The following is a 25,929-nucleotide window of genomic DNA, read 5'->3' on the forward strand; positions in this document are numbered from 1 at the left end:
ACAACCTCTTAGAAAAACTCAGGAAAGTCATTGCAAAATGGCTTACCATGCTTGAACTCTCCTGGGATTTGTCATTTCTAACAATGCCACCAATATTGTGAGAGCATTACAGCTGGGTGAATTCCAACACTTCCCATATTTTGCCCACACTATCAACTTGGTGGTGCAAATATTTTTTTTAAATGACAGGACTGTGCAGGAGATGCTTTCTGTGGCCTGCAAAATTTCTGGGCATTTTCGCCATTCTGCAGGTGCATTTATAAGCTTGCAGCACCTGCAAGAAATGTTGAATTTGCCCTGTCACCAGCTGAAGCAAGTAGTTAAGAGGTGGAACTCCACCCTTTATATGCTTGAGCGGATGGAGAAACAGCAAAAAGCCATCCAAAGCTACACGACGAAGTATGACATAGGAAGAGGAGGGGGACTGTACCTTACTTATGCTCACTGGAAAATACTTTCTGTGTTGTGCAGAGTGCTGTAGCCCTTTGAAGCAGTCACCTGTGAAGTGAGTTCAGACACTGCCAGCTTAAGTCAGGTACCCTCATTAGACTGTTTGAAAAGTAGCTTGAGAAACTATAGAAGCTCAAATGAAGCGATTCCGCTAAGTATGTCAGACTTGTAGATCAAGTCCTTTATTCGCTTTGCCAGGATCCAAGGGTTGTCAGGATCTTCCAATCGGAGTAATACATTTTGGTGACCGTGCTCGATCCTAGCTTTAAGTCATACGTTGTGTCTTTCTTCCCAACGGACACAGATCTGAAGAGCTGCAAAGAGCTGTTGCTTAGCAAATTGTCAGCTCAAGCAGCACGTGATGCATCAATGGCTCCTCCTTCAGTTTCTCCAGCAAGTGTGGCTGCCAGGAAAAAATGAAACTTCTCCAAATAAAGACCCACTGATGATGCAGATGAGTCAACACAACCAAGTTTTGACATCTGGTTGGGTCTAAAAGAATTGCCTACAATTAATGAGACCTCTACCGTGACGCCATCTGATACAGTCACCATTCAAAGAATGGTTGAGGACTATTTCAATGATAGCGTCCAAATAGGCATGTCAGACAGTCCATTTCACTACTGGCAGGAAAAAAAGGCAATTTGGAGGCCCTTGCACAAACTGACTTTCCTTTATTTGAGCTGCCCACCCTTCAATGTCTACTCAGAAAGAGTGTTCAGCACAGCCAGGAACCTTGTCAGCGATCAGCGTATGAGGCTACTTCCTCAACATGTGGAAAAGATAATGTTCAGCAAAACTTCACGAGGAAGATCTTTACCGCCAATTACATCCAAAATTTACAGAGGCATCTGAGGCTGTATTGGTGGTTCCAGCGGGAACTAATTAATATTGTGTGAAGATGGTGTACACACAGATGAGAGTGAGGAATCGGATGATGATGATGATGGCGAAAACATCTTGCCTCTGTAAAGCTAGTTTCTGCACGGAGAGATCATTGCCAGCAATGTCAGCTGCCCGTTGGTGGCTTATTTTGTCGGGGCCCAAACAAACCAATCGCTTCAGCCACAATTAGCAGTCCCTGTCGCTGCAGTGATTGGTTTGTTAAACTGTGTACAGTATGTCCTATATACACAACATAAGGGTGGGTGGAAGGGCCCAAGGACAAATCCATCTTGCACCTCTTTTCTTTGCATTATCTGCTGTTTGGGGCATTGCTGCTTGACATTTTTAATTTTATAGATTATGAAACTGTCATCTTGTCTGCCACTGTTGTGTTGCAAAAGTCCTATATTTTTTTAAACTGCCGTGCTTTTGTGCCACTGCTCTGATGCTTACTTTTTTATTTTTTTATAGTTTCATACTTTATTTATTTCAACTAAAATCACAAATAGGTATACTTGCCAAATACGCTTATGCCATTTTTTAAACTTGATTTGTAGATACCAACCTGGTGAGCTGGGTTTTCCTTCATCAAAACAGCCATGTTTGGTCAGATGTAACTCAAACACTAAATGGAAAGGCTATTTTGTGATGGTATCTGGAGATGTTCTCTCTCCTCCCCTCCCAGTCTTCCCATCCATAATCCCAGAAGCACAATAATATGAGATGCTTAGTACCAGATTTTAAAAATCCAGCTGCCCCCCTTCCTGTTCAGAGCTTCCATTTTGTGTGCTGCCAGACAGCATCTCCTGCATGCCCCTGTCATTTTTAAAAAAGAATGCTGGACCACCACAAGAATTCAACTGGGGTGAATGAGTCAAATATTCTTTGAAAATGACTCCCCAACTCCCTCCCTCATAAATTTGCTTTGGAATCCAAAACATAAATTAAATTTACTATGAATCAACCCTGCTTTCAACTACATACATACGCCATCTCCCTCAGGCCTCTTGATTAATGAAAACATAGGTTTCCTTATGTGTCATATTGGAAGTTGAACTGTCACGTGTTTGTGCCGCCCACTGCTGCCACTTATTTTAGTCAGCCAGTTAGTTTGGTGCAAATTATGGGCCTTACCTGGATGAAAACAATATTGTGAGCTGTGAAGTCGTCACAATTGACTGGAAACAAGTGGAAATTAATGCTATTGAGGTTAAAAATACTGTAGGAACAAAAACAGGCCCAAATTATGTGATTTTAGCTGTTTTTATGACTTTTTAGAAAAAAATACAAATCAAAACCAAAACACGCAGGGTTTTTTTTGCCAAAACCAAATCCAGATCCAAAACACGAAGGAGATACCGATCCAAAACCAAAACACGGGGGTCGGCACACATCCCTAATTCAGATGCATATTTTGGACCAAGGATGCTGCAAATGTATACTGGTAATGAAGCCAACTAAGAAACAAAATTGTATGGATAGGGGCGATTCAGCTTTATAGATGTGTATAACTCGTCCCACAGGTGAAATACGCATTTAGGGCCTGATTCAGAGATGGACGCTAATGCAATCACAGCTGCGATTTCGTATGCATAGCATCTGCAAATATATGCTAATGGTTGCAAAGATTATCTGTGCATAAGGACGCCCACTTCTTGACGCACATCGAGCAGCCATCTTGCCCTTGCGGCAGGTCTGACCTGTCGCACCTTCGGAGCTCTTCTGACACCCAGAGCTGTGTAAAAGATCGCATTGGGCTAATTTTTGCATACCCATAAAACGGTATTCAAATGATAAATACCATAAACCACATAAGACCTCATGATGATAGATCATAATTGAAAACTTAGGTAATATGTGACCTATGGGGGAAATGTATCAAACCTTCTAAAAGAGTGGAGAAGTTGTCCAAAGCAACCTGTCAGTTTATACCTATCATTTTATAGAATGTGATAAATTTATCTAGATGCTGATTGGCTGCTATTTGCAACTTCTCCACTCTTTAGCAGACTTGATCCATCTCCCCAATGACATAAGGAATGGATGGTTTCCTTAGAACCCCTTTGTGCGTCTTAGGATATAACATAGGAGCTAATCAGTGGCATATCTATTCTGGGCCCCATGGCACTAGGGGGCTTTGTACCACATATCCTGCACCCAGAACAGACTTAAGCTGGCCACACACTAGACCAACTTACATCCAACCAGCCAACTTGTTGATTGGTTGGAATGAAAATCTGGTAAGGCATGGGAGTAAATGATGATCAGCAATTTGCTCCTAAATGCCAGAAAACAGATGAAAATGGTCGTTCAGACAAGTTTGTTAAATGTTTGATCTAAACTATTTGTTCAAACAACAGTTTTGGTCCATTTTCCAGCGTTTGGGAGAAAATTGCTGACTGTATACCTTACCAGATTTTCATTCCAACCAATCAACTAGTTGGCTGGTTGGACAGATAATCTTTAGATGTGTGGCCAGCTTTACACTGTGAAATGCAGAGCCCCCACCCCCTTTCTGTTGCTAATGGCACCATCTTTACGGCAATGTCTTTAGAAAGATAATGCCAACACAGGAGATAGAAATGTATTTGCTACGTTCTGTGTAAGCACAATCTTTCCAATGACATTGAGGGAAAAATGGCACTGCCGGCAGCAGGTGTAGGAGGAAAGGGGTACTGCACGGGGGAGGGGGGAATATATTAAAATTACTCTGGAGTTACTTCTATCTTTTAAGTACTGAAGCAGGCAGGCTGGCCTTCATTTAGTACCATATCTAAATCCCAGACATGATTTCTTGATATAGCCTTAAGTGAAAAAAAATGTACCTACAGAGAACTATGACATATGAAGCAGACTCTTCACCTCTTTACAATCCTTCAATGGGCTCTCAAGATCCACTACTTCATCAAAGCCTTCCAGCTCCCATTCCAACTTGCTGCAACATGCGCCTTCCTCCCTGTTTACCCCATCTGTGTCACAACTGTTTGTTTGCCCCTCCCCTTTAGAATGTAAGCTCTTACGAGCAAGGCCCTCTCCCCTTGTGTGCTTCTTCTTACTTTACTTTCATCTACTTCTTACCCCCACCAGGGCACCTAACACTTGGTTGCTTATGCTCTGTTGCATATCAAGGTGTTATGGTCACTTAAGTAGCAATGTATGTTATCCATGTCCTTGTCCAATATTGTATTGTGCTGTAAGTCGCTTGTCAAATTATTTGTTTATGTACTTTGTAAGGAGCTGCGGAACACTTGTGTCGCCATATAAATAAAGGATAATAATAACAATAAAAGTGTCATATAGTATTTTATGTGATAGGCATCACCTCCTCTTCCCCTGGTTCCTCCTACCATGTTAGTGGAGAACGTCTGTCAGATCTAATGTACTGCCTACTAAAGTCTGGGAGCTGCATGCAGCTCTTCCAAATAGTAATATCTGCATCACTAACACAGAAGAGGGATGTTGTGATGGCATAAAAAAGAACACTACAGGTAGCACAGTCACTAGGACCAACCTTGTATATACAAAGTATACTCTATATTATAATATGGTTTAATCTAATGTTTAATCATTCTGCGATAACACTAGTAAAGCAGAGCATTTGTCATGTAATAAGGAAATTACAGATGTGTCCTCACTGGCCATCCCTATGCGATACGGATGTACATTGTCACGCACCCCATTGATCAGTGTACACTAGCAATGCAGTTTAGTCACTTCTATGTGTTATAGTTATGCAAATAAGAAGCACAATTTGAGCAGAAAGACACTCGGTGCGGCCTAGGAGCTGGCGTGCTAAGAGGGGCTATTTGGCGCAACTAAAGTAACAGCGAGAAAGGACACAACTGCATATTGGTGTCCAAGCATTTGACATGTTAAAACATGTTAATAAGCAAGAAAGTAGGACAGAAAGAGAGATGACAAGCTGAGTGAATTGCAGAGAGATCTGATGACATGTAAAGGGCATGTAGAGGTCTGTGGAAGAGGTCTAGTGATCATATGGAGAATCTGTTGGCATGTGGGGAGGTGTTATGGGCATTTAAACTGTATTTGGGGTGGTCCACTTGCAGTTGGCAATGTATGATGGGCATGTGTGGGAAATCTGATACACGTGGGACGTCTTAGTGACAAGTAGGGGATTTATGGGCTGGTGGGATTCTGAGGGCATCTAGAGCTATTTTGGTACATTTGGGAGGTCTGAGTGTCACGTCTAGAAATTTTAGAGCAAGTGGGGGTGAGGTGATCCCCTTCCTGTATCATTTGTATTGAACCCCACAATTTCTGCCATGCCTGCCTGCCAATTTGAAGACCACCATTGTAACCCAGAGCATTAATGGAACTGGAAAGGTAAGTACAATTGTGTGAGCAGCAGCAGTAGTCATTGTGAAGTTAGGACAGATGATTAGAACACTGAAATATCAATATGCACAATGGAGTGCTGGCTAAATAATTGATAATAATGTGATAAAAGTATTGTATCCTGGTTTGCCATACTCTTGCACTTAAGAGTTTTCACAGATAAACCAAATTGTATTCAAATTCAAGCATTGATGAATCTTTCTCTTCATGTTTTTATACCCAGAAAACAAACCTGTCATACAATATGTATCCTGAATGGATTTGCTGGATATTAAAAGATAAGAAAAATCCTATTCTGTCAGAAATCATTCCTTCAACGTATCTTTCCAGATCTCCACCACTTGACAAAAACACATAATCTGCCTGAAGGACAAATGATTTACAGACCTAGAAATGCTAGCACTGTTTTTTATTCACAGGCTGACATTAAAAGTGGAAGGACAATACAGATAAAGGGAGCTATATGTATTGAATAATGTGTCTTAGAGTTGGGTGCTAGGTTCTGCACTATCATGCCTGATTGTAGACACAGGGCTCACTTATGTTTAAATCCTAAACAGTAATGAAATTTTTGGTCTACTTTGCATTGTGCTTTGTGTACAGCTCTACCAAAATGCAATGTGCACCACAGACAGTCTTCTTCTACTCTGTAGGAGCAACAGTTTGATCCGATGGTGCTGGTTTTATTTGTTGAATTTATTATACCTCCCAACTGTCCTGATGTATTTTTGTATTCTATAGGGCTTTAGGTTAACCTTAACACGTGGTTCAGTAATTAATTATGTCATGTTTAATGATTGTTGTTTTACCAGATATGTCAGAAAATAAATCTCTATTTTTTATGAGAATTTTATAACCTCATGCTGTTGAATAGTTCAGAGGGTTTTAAGTACCGTTAGTACGGAAATTAAAGTTACTGCTGTTAACGAAGGGACTGGGGTGGTCTAGAAAGTTGTTCTATTCTTCCAGGCTTTTATAAGATTTACATGGTAGATCTGTTCTAGCTTTATTTTCCTGGGTTGGTACACTTTAGAATTAACCTCACCCACTTTTTCTATATCAAATGGTCCTTGCCAAAAATGTACTTTTCACTGTGGGAACCAAACCAAACTCTCTGTCCCTAGTAGCAAAGGTGCGCAACTGGGCATTATGATTGTACACCCTCTGTTGTACCTGTTCCAAGCACTCTCTCACTTGTTCAATAACAGTTGTATAAGGACTGGGTTGCCCCTCCCATGTCTCTTTTTTTCAATATCCAGTAATCCCCATGGGTGTCTCCCATACAGCAAATTCAAAGGCAACAACCTCGTGGAGGATTGTGGAACCTCTGTAATGGTCAGCAATAAATAGGGTAACAAATAATCCCAATCTTTCTATCTTTATCCCCCCCTTTTTTTTAGCATATTTTTTAAAGTTTAATTAAACCTCTCCACTAAACCATCAGTCTGTTTTTTCTTGACATAAATGCAATACCCTGTTCCTTAGGTATTTCCTCTCTGCTAAAGACATGTACTAGTTCCCTAGAAATCGTCTTTGTTGACGTATTTCGCAATTGTATCTGGTAACATAATCCATTAACACTAAAATATACTGATGGCCTCAGGCAGACGTTATTAGAGGTCCAACCAAATCCATAGCCATTCTCTCAAATGGAACCTCAATGGGGAGCATGGTACTGACACTTAGGGCAGGATGCACAATATTCCGATAAATCTTCATGGCCCCTGGCCATGTTTACTAAGCTGTGTTAGGAGATAAAGTGAACTGTGATAAGGTACCAGCCTTTCAGCTACTAACTACCATTTTTCAAACACAGCCTGTGAGATGGCAGTTAGGAGCTGATTGGCTGGTACCTTATCACCGTTCACTTTATCTGCTAACACAGCTTAGTAAATAGATAGACCCCTAAGTCTGTAATTGGAACTTGCTGTGGTAAAAAGCTGTGGCCACTGCATCATGCTGATTGAGAAACTCAGTTGCACACGTGTCACATATCAAATTAATCAGCACAGTTTCCTGGTGTGTCCTAGTTACATCACATTGCTACTTAGAACCTTTTTTGGCTAAATAGAATCCTGGCGCCAGGGAACATACGGGCAGAGAGGGGCTGTTTGGCGCAGCTGCAACAAATACGAGTGAGGACACATCTGTATGACCATGAGCTAGCTCTAACAACGTTCTTCTGTATGTTTTTGGAATGGTTAATTGTTCCACAATATCTTCTCCTTTCTTGGATACTTGATACAACAAATCTTGATACAACAAATATTGATGTATTGCCATGTGAGAGTATGACAACCCACTATCAGGCTCTACTGTGCTTCCATCAACCACTTTTACATTCTCTCTTCTCTCTTCAGTAGAAGGTACATCATTCTGCGCACTACTGCTGCTCTAGACACTCTCTGACTTCCCAACCATGCTTCAAAATGGAGCTCTTCAGACTCAGGACACACTCCCACTGCAACTCTATCAGTAACATTATCAAACAGTTCTGGGTTATTTACTTCTGTAACAAGTTGGGTTTCACACAGCTTCCAGAAGTCGGACAAACCTCTCCCCAATATAGCATGAAAAGTCAAATGAGGAACCAATCCCGCAGTGACTACAGTGAGACAAGACTGTGTTTTTAGGTTTACATCAGCAGTATCATCATGCTAAGTTTATCCATGGATGCAGTTTTTTCCTGACGTTTTTAGGGGGTTCACCAACTTGACCTTTACAAAAGTTACCAGGTTATGCGAATCTGACAAATCCTCTACCAGTTTGCCTTCTACAGTGATTATACATATTTGTTTATCTGGATCATCCTGTCAGTCTGTATTGCAGGCTAGCTGAGCAATGAATGATACTCTGTGATTGACGCAGTATCACATTGCATAGGTTCAGAGGTAAGTAGACAATTAGCAGCAACATGAACCAAGCCACCACATCTGATCACATTTTTATCAGGTTTTATACGAAGCAGAAACATTACTGGCATAGTTGGCCAGTCTCCAGGTTCCAAGCCTACAGTCTCAGGAGGTTTACATTCACTCCACCAACCAGCAGCCCTTTTTCCCTGGAACAGTTTTACCAGTAGTCACTGGAAATCACCGCTGTGGCAGTACAGGTCCATTGGGGTACAATCAACAGTTCCTTGGCTGACACATAACTTTCCATTTAAACCAGTTGGTCTTCTGTTTTCTGGCCCCTGTGGCTCACCCACTAGCGCAGAACTGCAGGTAGGGATGGTAAATATTGGTCCATAATGATTTTTTTCCATGATCTGTTAAAGCCTGTGGCTGAAGCCATTTCTTGGTGAGAAGGATGAGGTTAAGTATTTGAGAGCGGGAAGGTTTATCTACTTGGTATTCCCAGGAATTGCCTAATTGTGCTTGAACAGGTGTTGTTACGGGATCGGTATGAAATACCGCCGGACGCATGGTGACCGTCGGCTTCCTGACTGCATCCCATTGTGACAAATTAGTTAGAATTTTAATTTGTAGTTTATCATAGTCTTTGGCATCAGCAAGGCTCAAGGCTTTCCCAGTGACCAATTGGTTCACCCTGGTAGCTTCCTGCTTAGCAGATTTAGCCAGTAGCAAGGCCTTAACTATATCCCCCATGTCAGCAATGGGTGTATGGGTGAAGCAGACTCTGGCTTCCCTAAGCATCTGAAAATGACACCACCATGGATTTCACAGTCTATCTTTTCCAATAGACTTAAAACAAGGGAGTGTCTATCCTTTTACATTTTTCACATTTATTTTTATGGCTGCAATGTAAATGCAATTGCTCACATTCTCCACAAATGTGGCAATATCATGGTAAGGATGCCATCTCCTGGGGTAGACGGGTGCACTGTCAAACAGCAGCCGATTAGTAGCACACCAGTCCATGGCCTTGGTACATGTAACCGCAGCTAGTTTTATTTTTGCAGCATAAAGATAAATAAAATATAAAAGAGAAGCCTAGCCTATCCAGCTTTAACTGATAACACTGCAAAGAGACAAAAACAGTTTAATGGGCCCTTCTGACAAGCATAAATGTGCCCAAGGTACCTCCAGTGTGTGTGTCTGTTTTATGCTGAGTAAGCCCAGTGACTCTACAAAATACCCGCTAGTGTGCTGAGGCCATGCCCCAGTGTTCCGATTCTGAATTTTATTATTTTGGAAGGAATGTGTTAGCATTAAGTTTAATACCATTTCAGCATGTGACTATATAAAATAGTGAAATTATCTGTTAAAATTTTATATGAAAGGTACACCTCCCCCCAATACACAGATACACGGCACAAAGCAATGTCATACAGCGCAAGCAGACTGGTCTAAGCATCCATACATCACTGGAGAGTTAATAAGTAAAGCGCACAGACTCCCTGCACTGGAAAGATAGTGCAGACATGAGAAAGTGTAATAGTTTACACAAGGGAATTGATTGCAGACCAAATGAATAATTACACTGTAACACAAGAGTCAGGGTTTCCCTGTTATCTTCCTTTAACATAAAAAAGGCAGGAGACGCAGTGTGCTGTTGTATCCGTAAATTCAATGAATACATTTGCTTCTTCCATACTGTTTGATACCAGGAAGCTGTAATAGGTAATCACAGTGAATGCTGAGCTGATTTGCTGACTGACATATCCCATTTCTAACTATCATGTCTGTGACAATATGAGTATAAAAATGTTGGCATTGAACACGTGGTACATATTTCTTACACACAACTTTTGGATCTTAAACTGACAGCATTATTTATAAAGAGCTTCTCCTTACTTGAAAGCAATCCAGTAAACTGCCTTGTCCTAAATACCATCCTTAATAGCTTTATAGACTCCGATTCTAATGCCTCTTCTTGTATCCATTTCTAACGGGCTCTCGCACCTTAGGTCATAGGTTCCCAAACGCCACTACCGCCCACGTTTTAAGGATATCCATGCTTGAACACAGGTAATTAGTCAATCAGACAATTTGATTTAACTATCTGGACTCAAGAATGGATATCCTTAAAACAGGAGTCCCTCATTCTTGGCTTCAGCACTGAGTTCTGAGTTCTTGCTGTAGCTTATTAAGTCCTGTGTTTCCTGAGGTTTTGTGTCTCTAAATTCCAAGTGGTGGGTGCCATCTCCATATTCCTGGAATCATGTCCTGGGGTTCAGTTCACCATGATCGGTTCTAAGTTACTGTACCCCGGATTCCAGTTCTGTACTCTGGGCAATTTCCTGGTCTGGTGACCGAGGGCTCTGTCCCTGTTTCCAGCACAGTTGATCTACACTATTCAATGTTATCCTGGACTTTACTTTTACCATGGATTCTTTGATTCTTGACAGCCACCTGTTACTCTGATTTCTGTGCTACACGATTTGTGTTTCACTAAGCAGTGGCGTAAACATTATTTTGGGCAACCACACACACACAAGGGAAACTCGCGTAAGAAATGTGATACCCCAAACTTTAGGGTACAAATTGAAATACAAGAGGACTCTACGGTGCTGGGAGGGTAACAAACATAAAACATGCGTCTATGACATAGAACTGTAACAAGGCATTCCCATGCTCACCTATCCAGGGAGAGCACATATGCTTGTCTCTCATCCTGCCCTCTTCACTAGGAAATGGGCGGGATTTGGGAAATCCACCTGGTTTTCCTGGGGTTTGTGGGACTACCAGAAATATTGTGAGTCTCCTGGACCTTCTGTATGGAATTGTCAAAGTGGGTGCCCTTTGAACCAGATGTTAACCTGTGACATTTCTTTGTGTCCTACATCTTCTGTGAAAACGTCAATAGACAAGATGCACAAATCTTATATAGCATGTAAATGTACGTGTGTATATATATATATATATATATATATATATATATATACACACATACACAGTATGTGTGTAGCAAACCCTCCTTATGGAAAAAAAAACCAGAAGGAAAATAGAAATCCCAAATCAATTTTTTGGTATAAAAAAAAGTCTAATATAAAATAACCAAAATGTGAGGAAGGATTTTTTTTATTTCTTATGTTATCTGAAAGCCTTGTATACTGGGAATGCTATATAATATAAATACAATACGCTGCATAATGAGGAATGGGCTGAAGATACAGAAGAGCTCATGCGGTGGTAACACAGGCTGGTGTGTAGACAATGTGCAGTAGGAGTTATTCACCTGCCTGACAGTCACTGAGGATGGCTGTCCAGGGACATACAGGACAGAGAAGCAGAATCTGGAAAGCAATCTGTCCCAAGTAAACAACAGAATGTAATTATCTGAATGAAAGCTGGATCCCCCTTAAAGTTTGCAATAAAGAACATAAAATAACATTTTCAAAGTAACAGCTTTAAAGTTTGCAACCTTTCCCTACACTTCTGCTAGGCACAAACCTGAACAATTTCACTCATGATCCAACTGACTTTATGATTCTCAAATCAATGAAAGGATCTTGAGAACATCTGATTTTTAGTGAACATATTAGTGATCCATCGTTTCAATCCGAAAGAATTCAAATGTTTTTCAAATGAACTATGTTGACCAGATGATCGGATATTAATATACACTACAAATTGTGCACAAAATTGGATCACCAAATGTATTTATTTATTACCAGTTATTTATGTAGCGCACACATATTCCGCAGCACTTTACAGAGAATATTTGGCCATTCACATCAGGCCCTGCCCCAGTGGCTCTTAAAATCTATATTTCCTACCACATGTACACACACATACTTACATTCTAGGGAATTTTTGGAGTGTGGGAGGAAACCGGAGTACCGGCAGGAAACCCACACAAGCTCAGGGAATCAAACCCACCACCTCAGTGCTGTGAGGCAGTAATGCTAACCATTACACCATCTGTGCTGCCCAAATTGGAGAAATAGTGTGCAGGTCAGATTCAATCATCCGATCCTACTGGTTTTGTAAGGCTAATCGGTCCTAGGTGATGCTTACACACTTTGAGATTATCAGACCGAGCAGCCGAAAATTCATGGATTGCCTGATTATTGCATAGTGTGTATCTAGCTTAACATTTTATATCTATGCCACATTGTAACACAAGTCTATTCGTACCCTATTGACATACAGTACATAAGACATTATCAATTGAAGTAATTCATTGCATATATTTTATACTGACAATATGAAATTAATTTGTGTACATCTGTGACTTATGGCACATATCCACTACATGATATAAATGGAGTGGATGATTGAATGATAACGACATCGTTATCTTTCATTAATCGTGCAATGAATATGCTGGCAACGAACAGCGAAGCGCGCTCCCGCTGGTCGTTTTCGCCATCTGTCATCGCCTGAACATACTGCCCAACCCGACTATATCGACAGGTTGTGAATGTTCGGGGATGAGGGAGGGTGCCTGCACTGAATGACATATCATTCAGTATGGGCACTTTATTCACTGCATAGTATAATGAACGATTGAACAATAACGATGTAGTTATCGTTCAGTCGTTCATTAGTGTGTAGTGGATACGCACCTTTACTGCTGTAAGATAACTTAGTTTCAAATTTAGGCACATTGTCAATCTTGTAAAGAAACAAAACAGAGTCTTACCTTCTATAGGTTTTGGTACAAAATGCGATGATGGTTTGGTCTTTTTAACTCTGTTCCCCTTCATAATTTGACCTTCATTACTAAGTCCTAGAAACCACTGCCGGCCAGATCCCTGCTGCCGATAGAGTGTCGAAGAATAGATAACGTAGTAATTCTCAAACACAGACTCCTTAAATTTGCATTCTGGGGTAAAAATATCCTACAATTAGGAGGAAAAAAAATAATATATTAGTGTACACAGAGCACTTATTTGATGCACATTATATTAGGTTATTGTACAAGTGATAAAGGCTCCAATAGAGTCTTATAGTCTTTTTCGTAAGTCCTACTAAATAAATTGCAATTCTATACGTTGAACTCATTGCTCTCCAATGTACAGATCTGCTGTAGTAATAAAATAAGCTCCCTTAATTGCGAAACTGTGATGCATATTAACCAATCATGCTTTTCTTTAGGCTATAAATATATACTATTAGCAGGATAGAGACACTGAATAATTTTACTTTGTACATGTCATGGATAATGATACATAATGAAAGAAATATGGATGATTATAAATTGTGTGGATAATGCCAGTCTCCCAAGCAATGCAAAAAAATTAAACTGTAAGTTTTTTTCTCTACAGGAGATATACAGCAGGGGTATTCGACATGCGGCCCTCCAGCCTCTGTGGAACTACACATCCCAGCATGCAGAGACACAGTATTGCTATTAGGACATGCTAAAACTATGGCAGGGCATGCTGGGATGTGTATTTCAACAGCAAATGGAGGGCCACAGGTTTAACAAACCCTGATATACAGTTTTAATGTGAGGTCAGGGAGGCATTTCAAAAATAATAATATGCAAGACATTCTCACCTACTTAGTAAAAATCATTTCAGGGAGACTGTGAAAGTCACACTTATGAGCGCGCCAGTAAAATGGGCGTGTACAGCTATATCTGAGAAGCGTGCCATAAAAGTGACTTACATCCAAATGTAAATGAGCCCCAAAGCAGTTAAGGTGCATACACACACAACGATTTTTTGAACGATTTAACTATAACGACGTCATTCAAACGATGAACGATTATCATTCATGCGTGTTCACGTTTGTAGTTTGTAGTTCAGTCAGACTGACCAACTCAACGATTTTCAGTAAGGGAATATGCAAAACTCGTTTGTAGTTAAAAAAAATCATTCATTACATTTAGTAAATGAACGATTTTAGTAAATGATTTTCGTTTATTTCTCCCTTGGAAAAATGAATGAAAATAGTTTACTAAAATCGTTCATTTACTAAATTGTTGTGATACTTTTCAGAAAATGTCTGTAGCCATAGGGAGCATAACTAATGCAGGTAAATTATACTAATGATCCCATTTGAATGTATATTGGTGCATACTCACGGTCAGATTTTTTTCTTCAGATCTGAACGATAACGATTTTAAAAATCGTTTATATCTGAAGTAAAATCTGACATATCTGACATGTTTGTCAGATGAACGATGAACGATGCGTGTTCCCGCTCGTCAGATAACGATATCTGACATCTGATGTGTTTGCAGTCAGATTTGGACGATTCCATTCATTTTAATGCAGTCAAAAATCATTCGTAGTTCAAATCGTTGGTCAAATCGTTCATCTGACAAATCTGACCGTTTGTATGCACCTTATATCGCTGGGATTTTTTTTATATAACAGCTTCATAATGGGGTAAGTTGCAATCAGGGAGATTGCTAGACTCTTCAGGGACATTACTGCTATTTCAGAGAGTCTCCCTGACAATCAGGGAGAGTTGGCAAGTATGAACAGAGCCGTAACTAGACTTTTTGGTGCCCTGTGCCAGAGAGCGCATTGGGCCCCCCCCCATTTTTCAAAATAGGGACATAAGGTAGTGGACCTGAAAAAGGGCCATGGCTTCATGTGGAAGGACAAGGGATGAGATATTGGAGGCCAGAAGATGCTGGGGATAATAGAAGAGGAAGCTACAAGTGAGAATGACAATAAACAGATAAAATTGACAGGCCCAAACAGCGCCCCCTGCCCTGCGGTGCCCTGTGCCATGGTACTGGTTGTACTACCCTAGTTACGGCCCTGAGGATGATACAAGAACAATATATACTGTACATTAAGCACAGGCTATATATGCCCACAGAGAAAATCTGTGATTGCTGGCGGACTGGACATAGATGTTATGGAGGCCAACACTCAGCAATGATAAGAGGGGGATTCACCCAGCTTGGTGTACTGGGAATGTCTCCCAACTCTTTGAAACAAAAAAAGGAATCTACTGTATTGCCACACTCCCAAGAAAAAGGAATAGCTTCCAGATCATGAACCCTTCCTTAATTTATTTTCTCTTTCATATCATATCCCTGTTGTATTATTTCTTCCCTATAGTGTTCACCCTACAGTATATTGATTCTCTCCCATATACTGTATCATGGCTCCCCTGTATTGATCCTTCTGATAGCATGCCTGCCCTGAACTATTTCTTCTTTATGTCATGGCCCCCCATATTGATTCTCTCACATATTATGCATCCCCATATCATGATTCCTCATGTTAATGCTACTCCATATTGTAACCCTCCAGTATTGTTTCTCTCTATATGGTGACAAACCTGAATTATTTCTCTTCCGTATTGATTCACTCTCATATCATGGACTCCCAATGTAAAACAAAGAGTAAAAATGAGTTTATAACAATGCCCCAGCTGGACCCAGTTTTGTTTGCGTATGGCTTGAGTAAAGCAACAGCTGATAGTGTTTTTAAAGTACAATGTTAGGAAGTAGCCAAACAGGAACAGAATATGAAGATCTTCAGGCATGTCGTCTACCCCAGTTAATCATGGACACTCCCATATTATTCCCGTATTCAAGCTTACTGTACTGGCAAGGCAACAAGTATCTGTGTTTGGTATCTATGTGATGTTGTGTCTAGCAATTTATGTAATATGGGGACGATTAACGTAATGTTGAGTTGAATGAATTTGCATCTAAATACGAAGAGCAAAATGCACCCCATAAAAAGCTACACTCTTCTTAGGTGCAGAGCAGGCAGCAAATGTAAGATATGTCATGCTCGGCAAGGGTTACTCCAGAACCCTACAGTAGTATATGCACCTGGCTTAAACCAGGAGGTGTGTCTTTATAGAGGCAGTATAGAGGTAAATACTAAAAGATGCAGTGCACAATTTATACACAAAAAGCTTAATTCTATTAGCCGCAATGTTCTAGTTCCAGCGAGTAAGTGTGGCTATATGTGGCTGCACTTACGGGACTTGGTGCGCCGGGAGGGGCTGTTTGGTGCCACTGAAGCAAAGATGTGCGAGGACACATCTGTAATCGCCTACATTAATATGCTTTCTACACAAATAATTTGGATATCTGCTGTTGCACCAAACACCGTAACCAATGAAACAACCTCACAAACTGGTGTGTGATTCTGCCTGCTCTGCATACTGTTACACACTCTGCCTAGTTGTGTGTAGTCACCACCTACTGTCTATAAGAAACCACTGTCCATTCCCTATCTATCCATGCATACAGGGGCTAAACTCACCCAGGTCAACTAGACTAGCTCAAGTTGGATTTCTGCATGGTAGGTGTCAATAAAACATTTTCAGCGTTGTGGTACCTTAAGTCTACCTAATGTATCATTATTTCAAACTATAATCTACTATATTCATGTGACAGCAAGGTTATCATAAATATCGCTATGTGAGCAGTTACATGTATCAGTGTGACAATAAATCTGATATGCAGTAACACTACAGGAGCTGACTACAAACATCACAGACTGAATATATATGTCCCCATTGTACATAAAGAGGAATTAAGTTGTTTGCGGTCTTCAAATTATACCGTAATAAAAATGTAATGTGTTAGAGCTTTATTGTTAAACAGAAATTAAAGTACTGTAAATCTAGGGGATGCAGTCAGGAAGCTGGCGGTTGCAATGCCGGCTTCCCGACTGTCTAATCCCGGAAAGGTACAAATGACAGGCGTCGATATCCCGACACCTGTCATTTTACCTACGCCGGGAGCCCGACACCCGGCTTAGCGATCGAAGATAAGCCAGGCGCGGGGGGAGGGTTAGGTTAGAGGCTCCCGGGGGGGATTTAGGGTTAGGCAACCCCCCCGGAGGTTAGGGTTAGGCTAGGGGAAGGGGGGTTAGTGTTAGGCACCCCCCCCCGGGGAGACTTAGGGTTAGGCTGCGGGGATGGGGGGGGGTTAGGTTTAGGTGCTTAGAGGGGGGTTAGGCACTTGGGGGGGAGGTTAGGGTTAGGCACCCCTAAAGGAGGGTTAGGGTTAGGAGGTAAAAAAAGGTTAGTTAATACTTACCTTTTGTAGCTTCGGGATCTTCACCCCTGCCGGGCTTCAGCTATCGGGATTTGAACCACCGGCCATGCGGCCGGCGGTAAATCATACTGATTCTGTCTGATAGGCGCAATTATGTCGCAAATTGCAGATATAAAAGGTGTTCATTGAAAAAAAAATCTGCAAAGTTGCAACTGTCGCAAGATGAGTGCAGTAGCATATCTGCCAGACTTATGTTAGGCACACATCATATACACTTACACCCATTATTTTAATCATTTGTTTTGGTTGCAATTTGCTATTAGCATACAATGAAATCTACAAAAAATCTCTAAGACATCAGACACAACTCTCGATTCTATGTAAAAAAAAATAAAAATAAAAAAATGGCATACATACAGTACTGTACAAGAGCAATAAAAAAATTTAACATCAGCGACAGCGATACATTCACAATCAGCAAATCACAAATGGTTTGCTAAAACTGGAAACCATCATCATCAAGTACATAGAAATATTACGGCTTGGTAGACGTATATGCTTGTTGGTGTCAGTCTACATCTGTTTATAATTACACATGTCCTTACAGTATCCCACCTCCATGTGGCCGCAGGGGCGTTTCTAGAGAGGAGGGGGCCCGTGTGCAGTCTCCGATACGGGCCCCCTCAACTCAGTCCGGCGGCCAGCAGCGCACTGAGCTGTGCGCGGCCAGCGCCGGAGTTATAGACTCTTGGCACTAGAGTGCGCCCAGAGTCTATAGAGTATGCGCTGGTCACCGGGAAAGCGGCGGCCATTTTCAAGTCGTTTTTACAGCGCCGATGTGGGACTCCGGAGAGGTAAGTAATACTATGGGTGCAGGGTGTGCAGTGCGGGGCCCCCTGGAACCCATGGGCCCGTGTTCCCCGCACCCATTATAGATATGCTCCTGTGTGGCCGTCACTCACTACCCCCATCCTGCCTCTCAAGACACAAGCGGGCAAAAGAGTCAGATTCATGCAAATTTACATTGGCGCATATGTGTGCGGCCTGTTTTCTTAGCATACACAGGGGGATTTTATGCTTTTTATATTACACAAACTGGTGTAGGTCTCACTCTGCATCAGCCTCTTAATGTTTATTTCATATGAAATATGAATGTGAGACTTACAGAAAACATGTTCTATTTTCATAACACAGATAAAAAGCACATTTAGAAAACCACTTACACCATGAAAATAAATAAGGCTATGTTTCATTGCATTACTGATGATAATAATATATCCTTTCCTGTTGTTAGAGAGTAGTGCACTCTGGCACTGTCTCCTGCATACATCCGGAGTCACAGGACATCATGGCGCATATGCATACAATAAGCAATCATGGGACTCATAAGTTGGGTGCTCTATAAACAATGAATACATAATAATACATCCCTTCTGTTGATGATCGAGGATGATGCATGGGTCGAAAGAAAGTTCTACCTCCCAATTTTCTCAACTTAAATGCGAACAATTAATGTAAAAGGAACAAATAGATATATGAGTAGTACAGTTTTCTTCCGTTACAAAAAGTAATTCAGTTATATCCTATACCCACACTGAAAACAGGTGAGGAACAATTAGCGTACCACAACTCACACTTCCAAATGTGAGTGCACAGCATATAAAGGTATCTCTATCACCAAGAAATATCAGCCATATGTGACCCGTGTGTGCAGTGGCCCCAGAGGTATAGATATAACGTACCGTACTCACTATAAGTGCAGAAACTTTCCAACATATAAAAGGTATCTTTGAGTCAGCATGCTGTATTGGAAGATGGAGAGAGTACCCTACTCACGGTAGGTATAGCTCTTTTGAAGCATATCTCGGTATCTTTATATACTTCTTATTAATCACCACTGACACTTCCTCCCTCGGTATGCAGTTGAAAAAGTTAAACCAAGGTGAATAATTCCAAAAGAAAAACTTTATTAAAAAATCCCAAAAATAAACAAAAAGCACAGTGCAGCTGCAAGTATGACATTTAACAAACTGAGACCTTCTGAGAACCACGCCATGTGGAAGTTTGCTAAGGAGATACAGCTGAAGTGAGAAAAGCTGTGGAAGATCACTAGTAACCAAATCCTGATGAAGTGGATAGGGCCATGGGGGACCATAAACATAGCTGTGGAGCAGCACGTGTATTCCATAATTCACGGGAAAGTGTCAGTACATGACGTGGATAGTCCTGCATGTAGTTTATGTAGAGTAATGTCTCATGAGAAGAATAAACTTGATGCGTACACTGGGCGAGGAGGTTACGATGGCAATGCTGCAGAACCCGTGGTCTGAATTTGATTTCTTGGTGGTGGCTTTAGAATCCTCTGTGACTGAGCTATCAAAGGAGATTGTGAGGCCTAAACTGCTGCATTTATAGTAATGCATACCATTTGAAACAAATGCTGAGAGTCCTGCATTACTCACAAAGGACAAAAGGCTGAAAAAGCCTAAGTGCAAGTGTTTCGTATGTTACAAGGTAGGACATAAAGTCTCTGAATGCAGACTAAAAGATTCAAGTGGTACGCAGAAGAAGCATGATAAAAGGAACAAGCCAGCTTTAAGAGTCACAGGCAGTCGCAGAAAGGATTGCTGGTACATGGACTCGGGAGCTAGGAGGTATTTCAATTTCAATCAAAAATGCAACCAAGTAAAAAGAAAACACAAAATAGGGTGCTCCAGATAATAAATGAATATGATCCAAAAGCTGCTCACCTAAAGGATGGGCTAATCCTGAATATATGAAACAAAAGAAGAAAAAAAGGACTCTCACTAAGACACCTGCATTTAACCCGTGAATACTGTGGTTACATCCACGTCCACCTTATAACACAGCTCATTCAGCATCCATTCAGCACTTTACCTACAGGCTGGGGATCCCTGGGGAGGTGGCGACCCCCCAATAAAGGGGTCCCCCTCTCCCCCCCACACCCGTGGCTGGTATGTGCCAGCCTGGGAGTGGGGAAAGTGTATGAGTGCTTCTGGGGTCTTGGCAGTGAACGCAGGGAAAGTGTGTGTGTCTGGGTGTTGCTGGGGTGTTGGCAGTGAATGCAAGGAGAGTGTGTATGTCTGGGAGCTGCTGGGGTTTTGGCAGTGAATGCAGAGGTAGGACATGTGTCTGTGTGCTGCTGGGGTGTTGGTAGTGAATGCAAGGGGGAGAGTGTGTGTCTAGGTACTGCTGGGGTGTTGGCAGTGAATACACAGGAGAAAGAGAGGTTGAGACTGGGTGCTGCTGGGACTGTGGTGTTGGTAGTAATTTACGAGCGGGGCACCAACAACTATCTCACCTCCGGGCTCCTGGAATGAACTTCCGCCTCTCGGTTACATTTTGCAAAACTTACCAGGAGAGGATTGAAGCGACTGCTGATGTAATCACTTTACTCCTAACACATCACATATGCATCATACTTACTTTTCAGCTCTCCCCTCCGGGAGAAGCGCAGAGCAAAGATGCCGCTGACTGGCAGTGGGGGTGGGGCCCAGCACTATGCATCATTATGCCCCTCCTCTTTGCAGGTTGATCGTGAGGGGTGGGACCATTATCATGAGATTTGCATAGAAACCTGTAATGCATTTGTCATATTGGACTTGCCCCCTACCCGTATACCCGCGATTCGCTGCATTATCCTCATCAAAGTGCCCACTTCATTAGGAAGTGGGCAGGATGCGGAAGGACCACCTACTCTTCAGGGGGTTCACGGGACTGCATGCAAGTTTTGGAGCCTCCCACAACTTAAGGGGGAGGATTGAAAGTATGATGTGCATACTAATACATTCTAGCGGTATATCATTTCTTATTGTCATGAGTAGCAGCGATTAGAAATTACAATTATTGGGTCTAAAACCTGATAATTGATAAAAATGCCCCAAAGAATGTAACTCCATGGTGGTAGCTTCCTAAATGAATAACGTTTTTATGAAGTGATTGCAGGACTGTATGATTTTGTGCTAGTGAAATGTCATAAAAACTGCTGTGAAAAAAGGAAGATGCACATGAGGAATTTGAGAGAAGGTATTTTCCTGTTCTCCTTACTGTAACAGGTTGCACAGATATATCATTTAGTGATTTATGGATAGCTGCATTGAAAATGACACTTTCACCTTCATAACAAGCAGTGGAAAAAATACAGCTGCGAAATACAATAAAGTAGCAGGACACTGTAAACTGAATGATTAGACAGTGCAATCTTGTTTTTATTACCCATTTACTAATATTTACTGTTTACGTTACAAGAAAGTTGAACTTTCCAAGAAGGGATTACTGGTGTTAATTCGAAATTTATATTTGGAAAATAAGAGCAAATGTTAGGAGGATTTAAATTTGTGTTGCTTTTAGGTGTCATTATTTTTTATATGCGATACACTAGCTATTTAATACACTGTATACAATCCTTAAATTATCTATAGTTTCAAACAGAGCCTTAACATTCCTTAGGTAACCAACGCTACTGTCTAGGGCCTGGTAGGATCTGAAGTGTTGTGGGTCCAGATTACATGAACCTGTATGCAATGTAAATTTTTTTGATAAAAAGAGGAAGGCAAAAAGGCCCCATACCAGCATAGTGCTTAAAAGGGCTGGCCAAAGGGATTATGCACCCCCTCCCCCTGACAAATTTTGACCCAGGGCACTTCACTTCTTGAGCGATGGGTTTAAAAATGTTATAGCTCACAACATAATAAAATACTGCTTACTCTGAGTCATCAACAGAAATAGTGCAAGGTTTCTGGGCACCCAAGGTAACATTTCACCCTACTGTCCAGGCTACCTCCAATTCATAATATGCCACACATTAGTGTCCCCAATTTATAATATGCCACACAGCAGTGTCCCAAATTCATAATATACTACCGTATATAGAAAAAGAAATGTCCCAACTCATATGCCATACAACAGAGACCCAAATCATAATGTGCCTCATAACACTGTCTAATCGTGATATGCCACATATCTGTGCCACAAATATATGCCACACAGCTGTATCCTCAATTCATAATAAGCTACACATCAATGCCTCCAATACAAATTATGCCACTCATTTGTGCCCCAACATATATGCCACACAGCTGTGCCCCAAATTCTTTATATTCCATACATATGTGCCCCTAATATTTTACACCACACATCTGTGTCCCAATTTTTTTATTTACATACAGCTGTGCCCACAATACATTATGGCATACATCTGTTCTCCAAAACACATATTTATGCCACACATCTGCACCACAAATTCTTCCTCCTCCCACATACTGCCAGCTCATTAACACACTCTCTCACCCTGCCAACACTCATTAACACGCACACATAAGCCCCCCCCCTCACACACACACACACACACAAATTCATCCATTAATCCTTTCTCCTCACCAAAAAGTCATAACAGCTATAACTTACCAGGCTCCATTCAGCAGCAGCTCATTGTGTGTGTGTGTGAGTGACAGACTGCCATCGGGATGGAGGAAAAGGTCTGGAGGAGAGGGAAAGGGCGGCAATCACTGCTACTGTCTCTACCGCATGTGATCTCAATGACGAGAGTGCACTGCGGTGGCGGGGAAGTTCCGGGGGCCTGCCACCTAGGAAACGTTGATCCTGGTTATCAGTAGTCCTGGATAGGGCCCCTGCCCTTTCCCCTCAGACATGTGTCCCCTATGTCCCCACTCTATGTATGGCCCTATTGCTTAGGGCACCGTGGGGTCTAAATCAGATGCTGGTCTAAATAAACACAATTTTACTGTACATTGCAGATTACAAGGCACTAAGAGCCTGATTCTGAGATGGGAGTAAAGCAAAAATAGCATGCTGCAATGTAAGGGGGGCAAATACTGTACATTTATTGGTTTTGCATGCAGGGAAAATGCTGGCTGATTTTGCAATCAGATTACAAATATTGGACAGCTGCTTTATTTTTACACAGCAGTTTAGATTTGGGTTTGGACACGCCTCTGAAATCGAAATCTCTGCACATTTTGCACATGCCCCACCTGCAGTGCAGCATGGTTTTGCCAAGGTGCACAGTTACTTGCTCTTTTTTGCTTTACTCTCACCTCAGAATTTCAGGCTACAAAACCTTACTTGCCTACTTTTCCATTCTCTTCTCCATAAGAAGCCAGAAGAAAAGATGCAGATGACCACTTTTTACATCATTAGGCCCCACTCCCAATGAGACAAAATTAGTACAAATGAGAAAATAGGAGTTACATTAGCATAGAATTGTGTTTTAGCCCTGCCCCTCCCTACAGACCCGCAATTCCCAGTATTATTTCCCCACCATGCCCACTTCACTAGCAAGTGGGCGGGGTGCAGGAGATCCACCCAAACTGTCTGCTTAGAGCAGGGGTGGAGAACCTTTTTTCTGCTGAGGGTCATTTTGATATATATAAAATTATTCGCTGGCCCGATACAGGCGAAGCCCCTCCATGTGGCATCACATCGGGCGGGGCTACAATCGCCGGTGATTACAGCAATGCCCGGAGCATCCTGAGGATGCTCCCGGAAACTGTAAGGGCAGCGGTGTGACTGTCTGACGCATCATAAAGATGCTCCAGGCGGCACTGCTGCATAGATTCTGGCTGCAAGGTGCCATTCTAGGCACCCTGCTAGCCAGATGAGGCTAGCAGAAAAAAGCTCAGAGGGCCAGACGAAATGATTCCGCGGGCCTTATACGTCCCCCCGGACCTGAGGTTCCCCATCCCTGGCTAAGAGAATGGACAGTGTTCTCTAGACTAAAGAAGAATCAAAAGTAAACTGGAGCTTTGCCATACAAAAATTAGTACTATGTTATCTGTAGCAGGGACTTGGTGGCAAGTGTTTGTAATCTATACTGATCCAAGGTCTGTCCTGTCTCCAACATGCATGCGTTGCCAGACATAGCCGGAGAGTAGGACCCGCTGGTAATGGGGTAAGTATGGGAGTTGAACGGAGGGGGAAGTGGGCAGAAGAAAGGGGTGTAGAGCAGGACAGAGCAGCCAGAACAGTGGTGGAGCAGCAGATAGAGAGGGCACAGGGTCAAGCAGAGCGGGAGGCGGCATGTGGCAGACTGAGATCCCTTTACTAATAATAATATATTTATATTGCATTCAGTATCACATATTAAACATAAAATGACGTTTTTATGGGAATGTTATTGTTTATTTTTATATTCTGAAAGTGATCGTACATCTACCCGTGCTTATTCTGACATTTCAAGGTCATTTGCAAAATAAAGAGATTAAACAATAAGGAAGTTACATTTCCTTTTTAAAGTATTCAATCTGTATCTATGTCTATCAGTATTTGAATAAATAAAGTTTCACTGTAGTTGATCAATAGCATGACCTGAATATAGACAATGGCTGCCAATATAACTTTTGAACATTTTGTTCAGTGTATTACTGAGTAAATGAATGAACGTCTGAAGGTCATATTGTGCAGGTGAACTGTGAAAATTAAATAAACACTTTATGGGCAGCACAGTGGTTGGAATTTCTGCCTCAGAGCATTGGGGAAATGGGTTCAGTTCTGACCAAAGCCCTGTTTGGAGTTTGTACGTTTTCTCTGTGTTGGAATGTGTTTCTCCCAGATGCTCTGGTTTCCACGCACACGCCAAAGACATATTGGTAGGTTAACTTTTTGGCATATTAATCATAGTGATAATAATGTTGGATACAAACAATGGCAGCATTAAAGTGTGAAGTTGAGGCTTTGACAACGTGATTCACTGTGCAATTCCTCTGCACCTCCCACCTGAACCTGATCCTTCAGAAGTGCATTTTTAAGAATGAGATAAGTATAGTTTTCAGTAACTTGCACTTGCACCTTATGCCCAGAAAACAGATTGGGGGATGTACATGCATGTAAAGGGTGTGCACATATAAGGGTAGCACACCCTATGGAAATGAAGTCCAGTTAAAATTGGCTTAATCCAGCGCTTAAAGTGGTCCTAGAGAAGTGGTGGAATTCACCCCCTCGGAGCTTCTTTAATAAAGGGACAGCGCATGTCTACGGGGTGCGTCAAAAAAGGGGCAAGGTCTCAAAAGAAAGGGGCAAAGTCACACAATAGTATCCAAAATTCAAATTACACCACACAGTAGCAGAATCTTATTCACATTACACCATATAGTAGTGTCCCTTATTCATGTTATGACACACAGCAGTGCCCCTTATACACAATGTCTACAGTAGTAGTGCCCCTAATACACATACTGCCCACAGTAGTAGTGCCCCTTATACAATGCCCACAGCAATAATGCCCCTTACATATAATGCCCACAGCAGTAGTGCCCCTTATGCAGTGCCCCCAGTAGTGATGCCCCTTATGCAATGCCCACAGTGGTAGTGCCCTTTATGCAGTGCCCACAGTGGTGGTGCCCCTTATGTAGAGCCTCCAGT

The 25,929-nt window shown here is 41.7% G+C and overlaps 1 protein-coding gene across 6 annotated transcripts in view; it reads right to left on the reverse strand.

The window, feature by feature from the left end:
- The window catches only part of FGF12 (fibroblast growth factor 12), a 618,931-nt gene that overhangs the window by 22,644 nt on the left and 570,358 nt on the right, over positions 1-25,929 (reverse strand). For all 6 annotated transcript variants that reach the window (XM_088444733.1, XM_088444732.1, XM_088444730.1 and 3 more), the window contains one exon: positions 13,243-13,441. In XM_088444733.1, coding sequence (XP_088300859.1) covers positions 13,243-13,441 — 199 coding nt within the window. The remainder of the gene's footprint in view (positions 1-13,242; positions 13,442-25,929) is intronic.

This window comes from Taudactylus pleione, unplaced genomic scaffold (genome assembly GCF_031769625.1).
Source record: "Taudactylus pleione unplaced genomic scaffold, aTauple2 ptg000372l, whole genome shotgun sequence".
Classification (NCBI taxonomy): domain Eukaryota; kingdom Metazoa; phylum Chordata; class Amphibia; order Anura; family Myobatrachidae; genus Taudactylus; species Taudactylus pleione.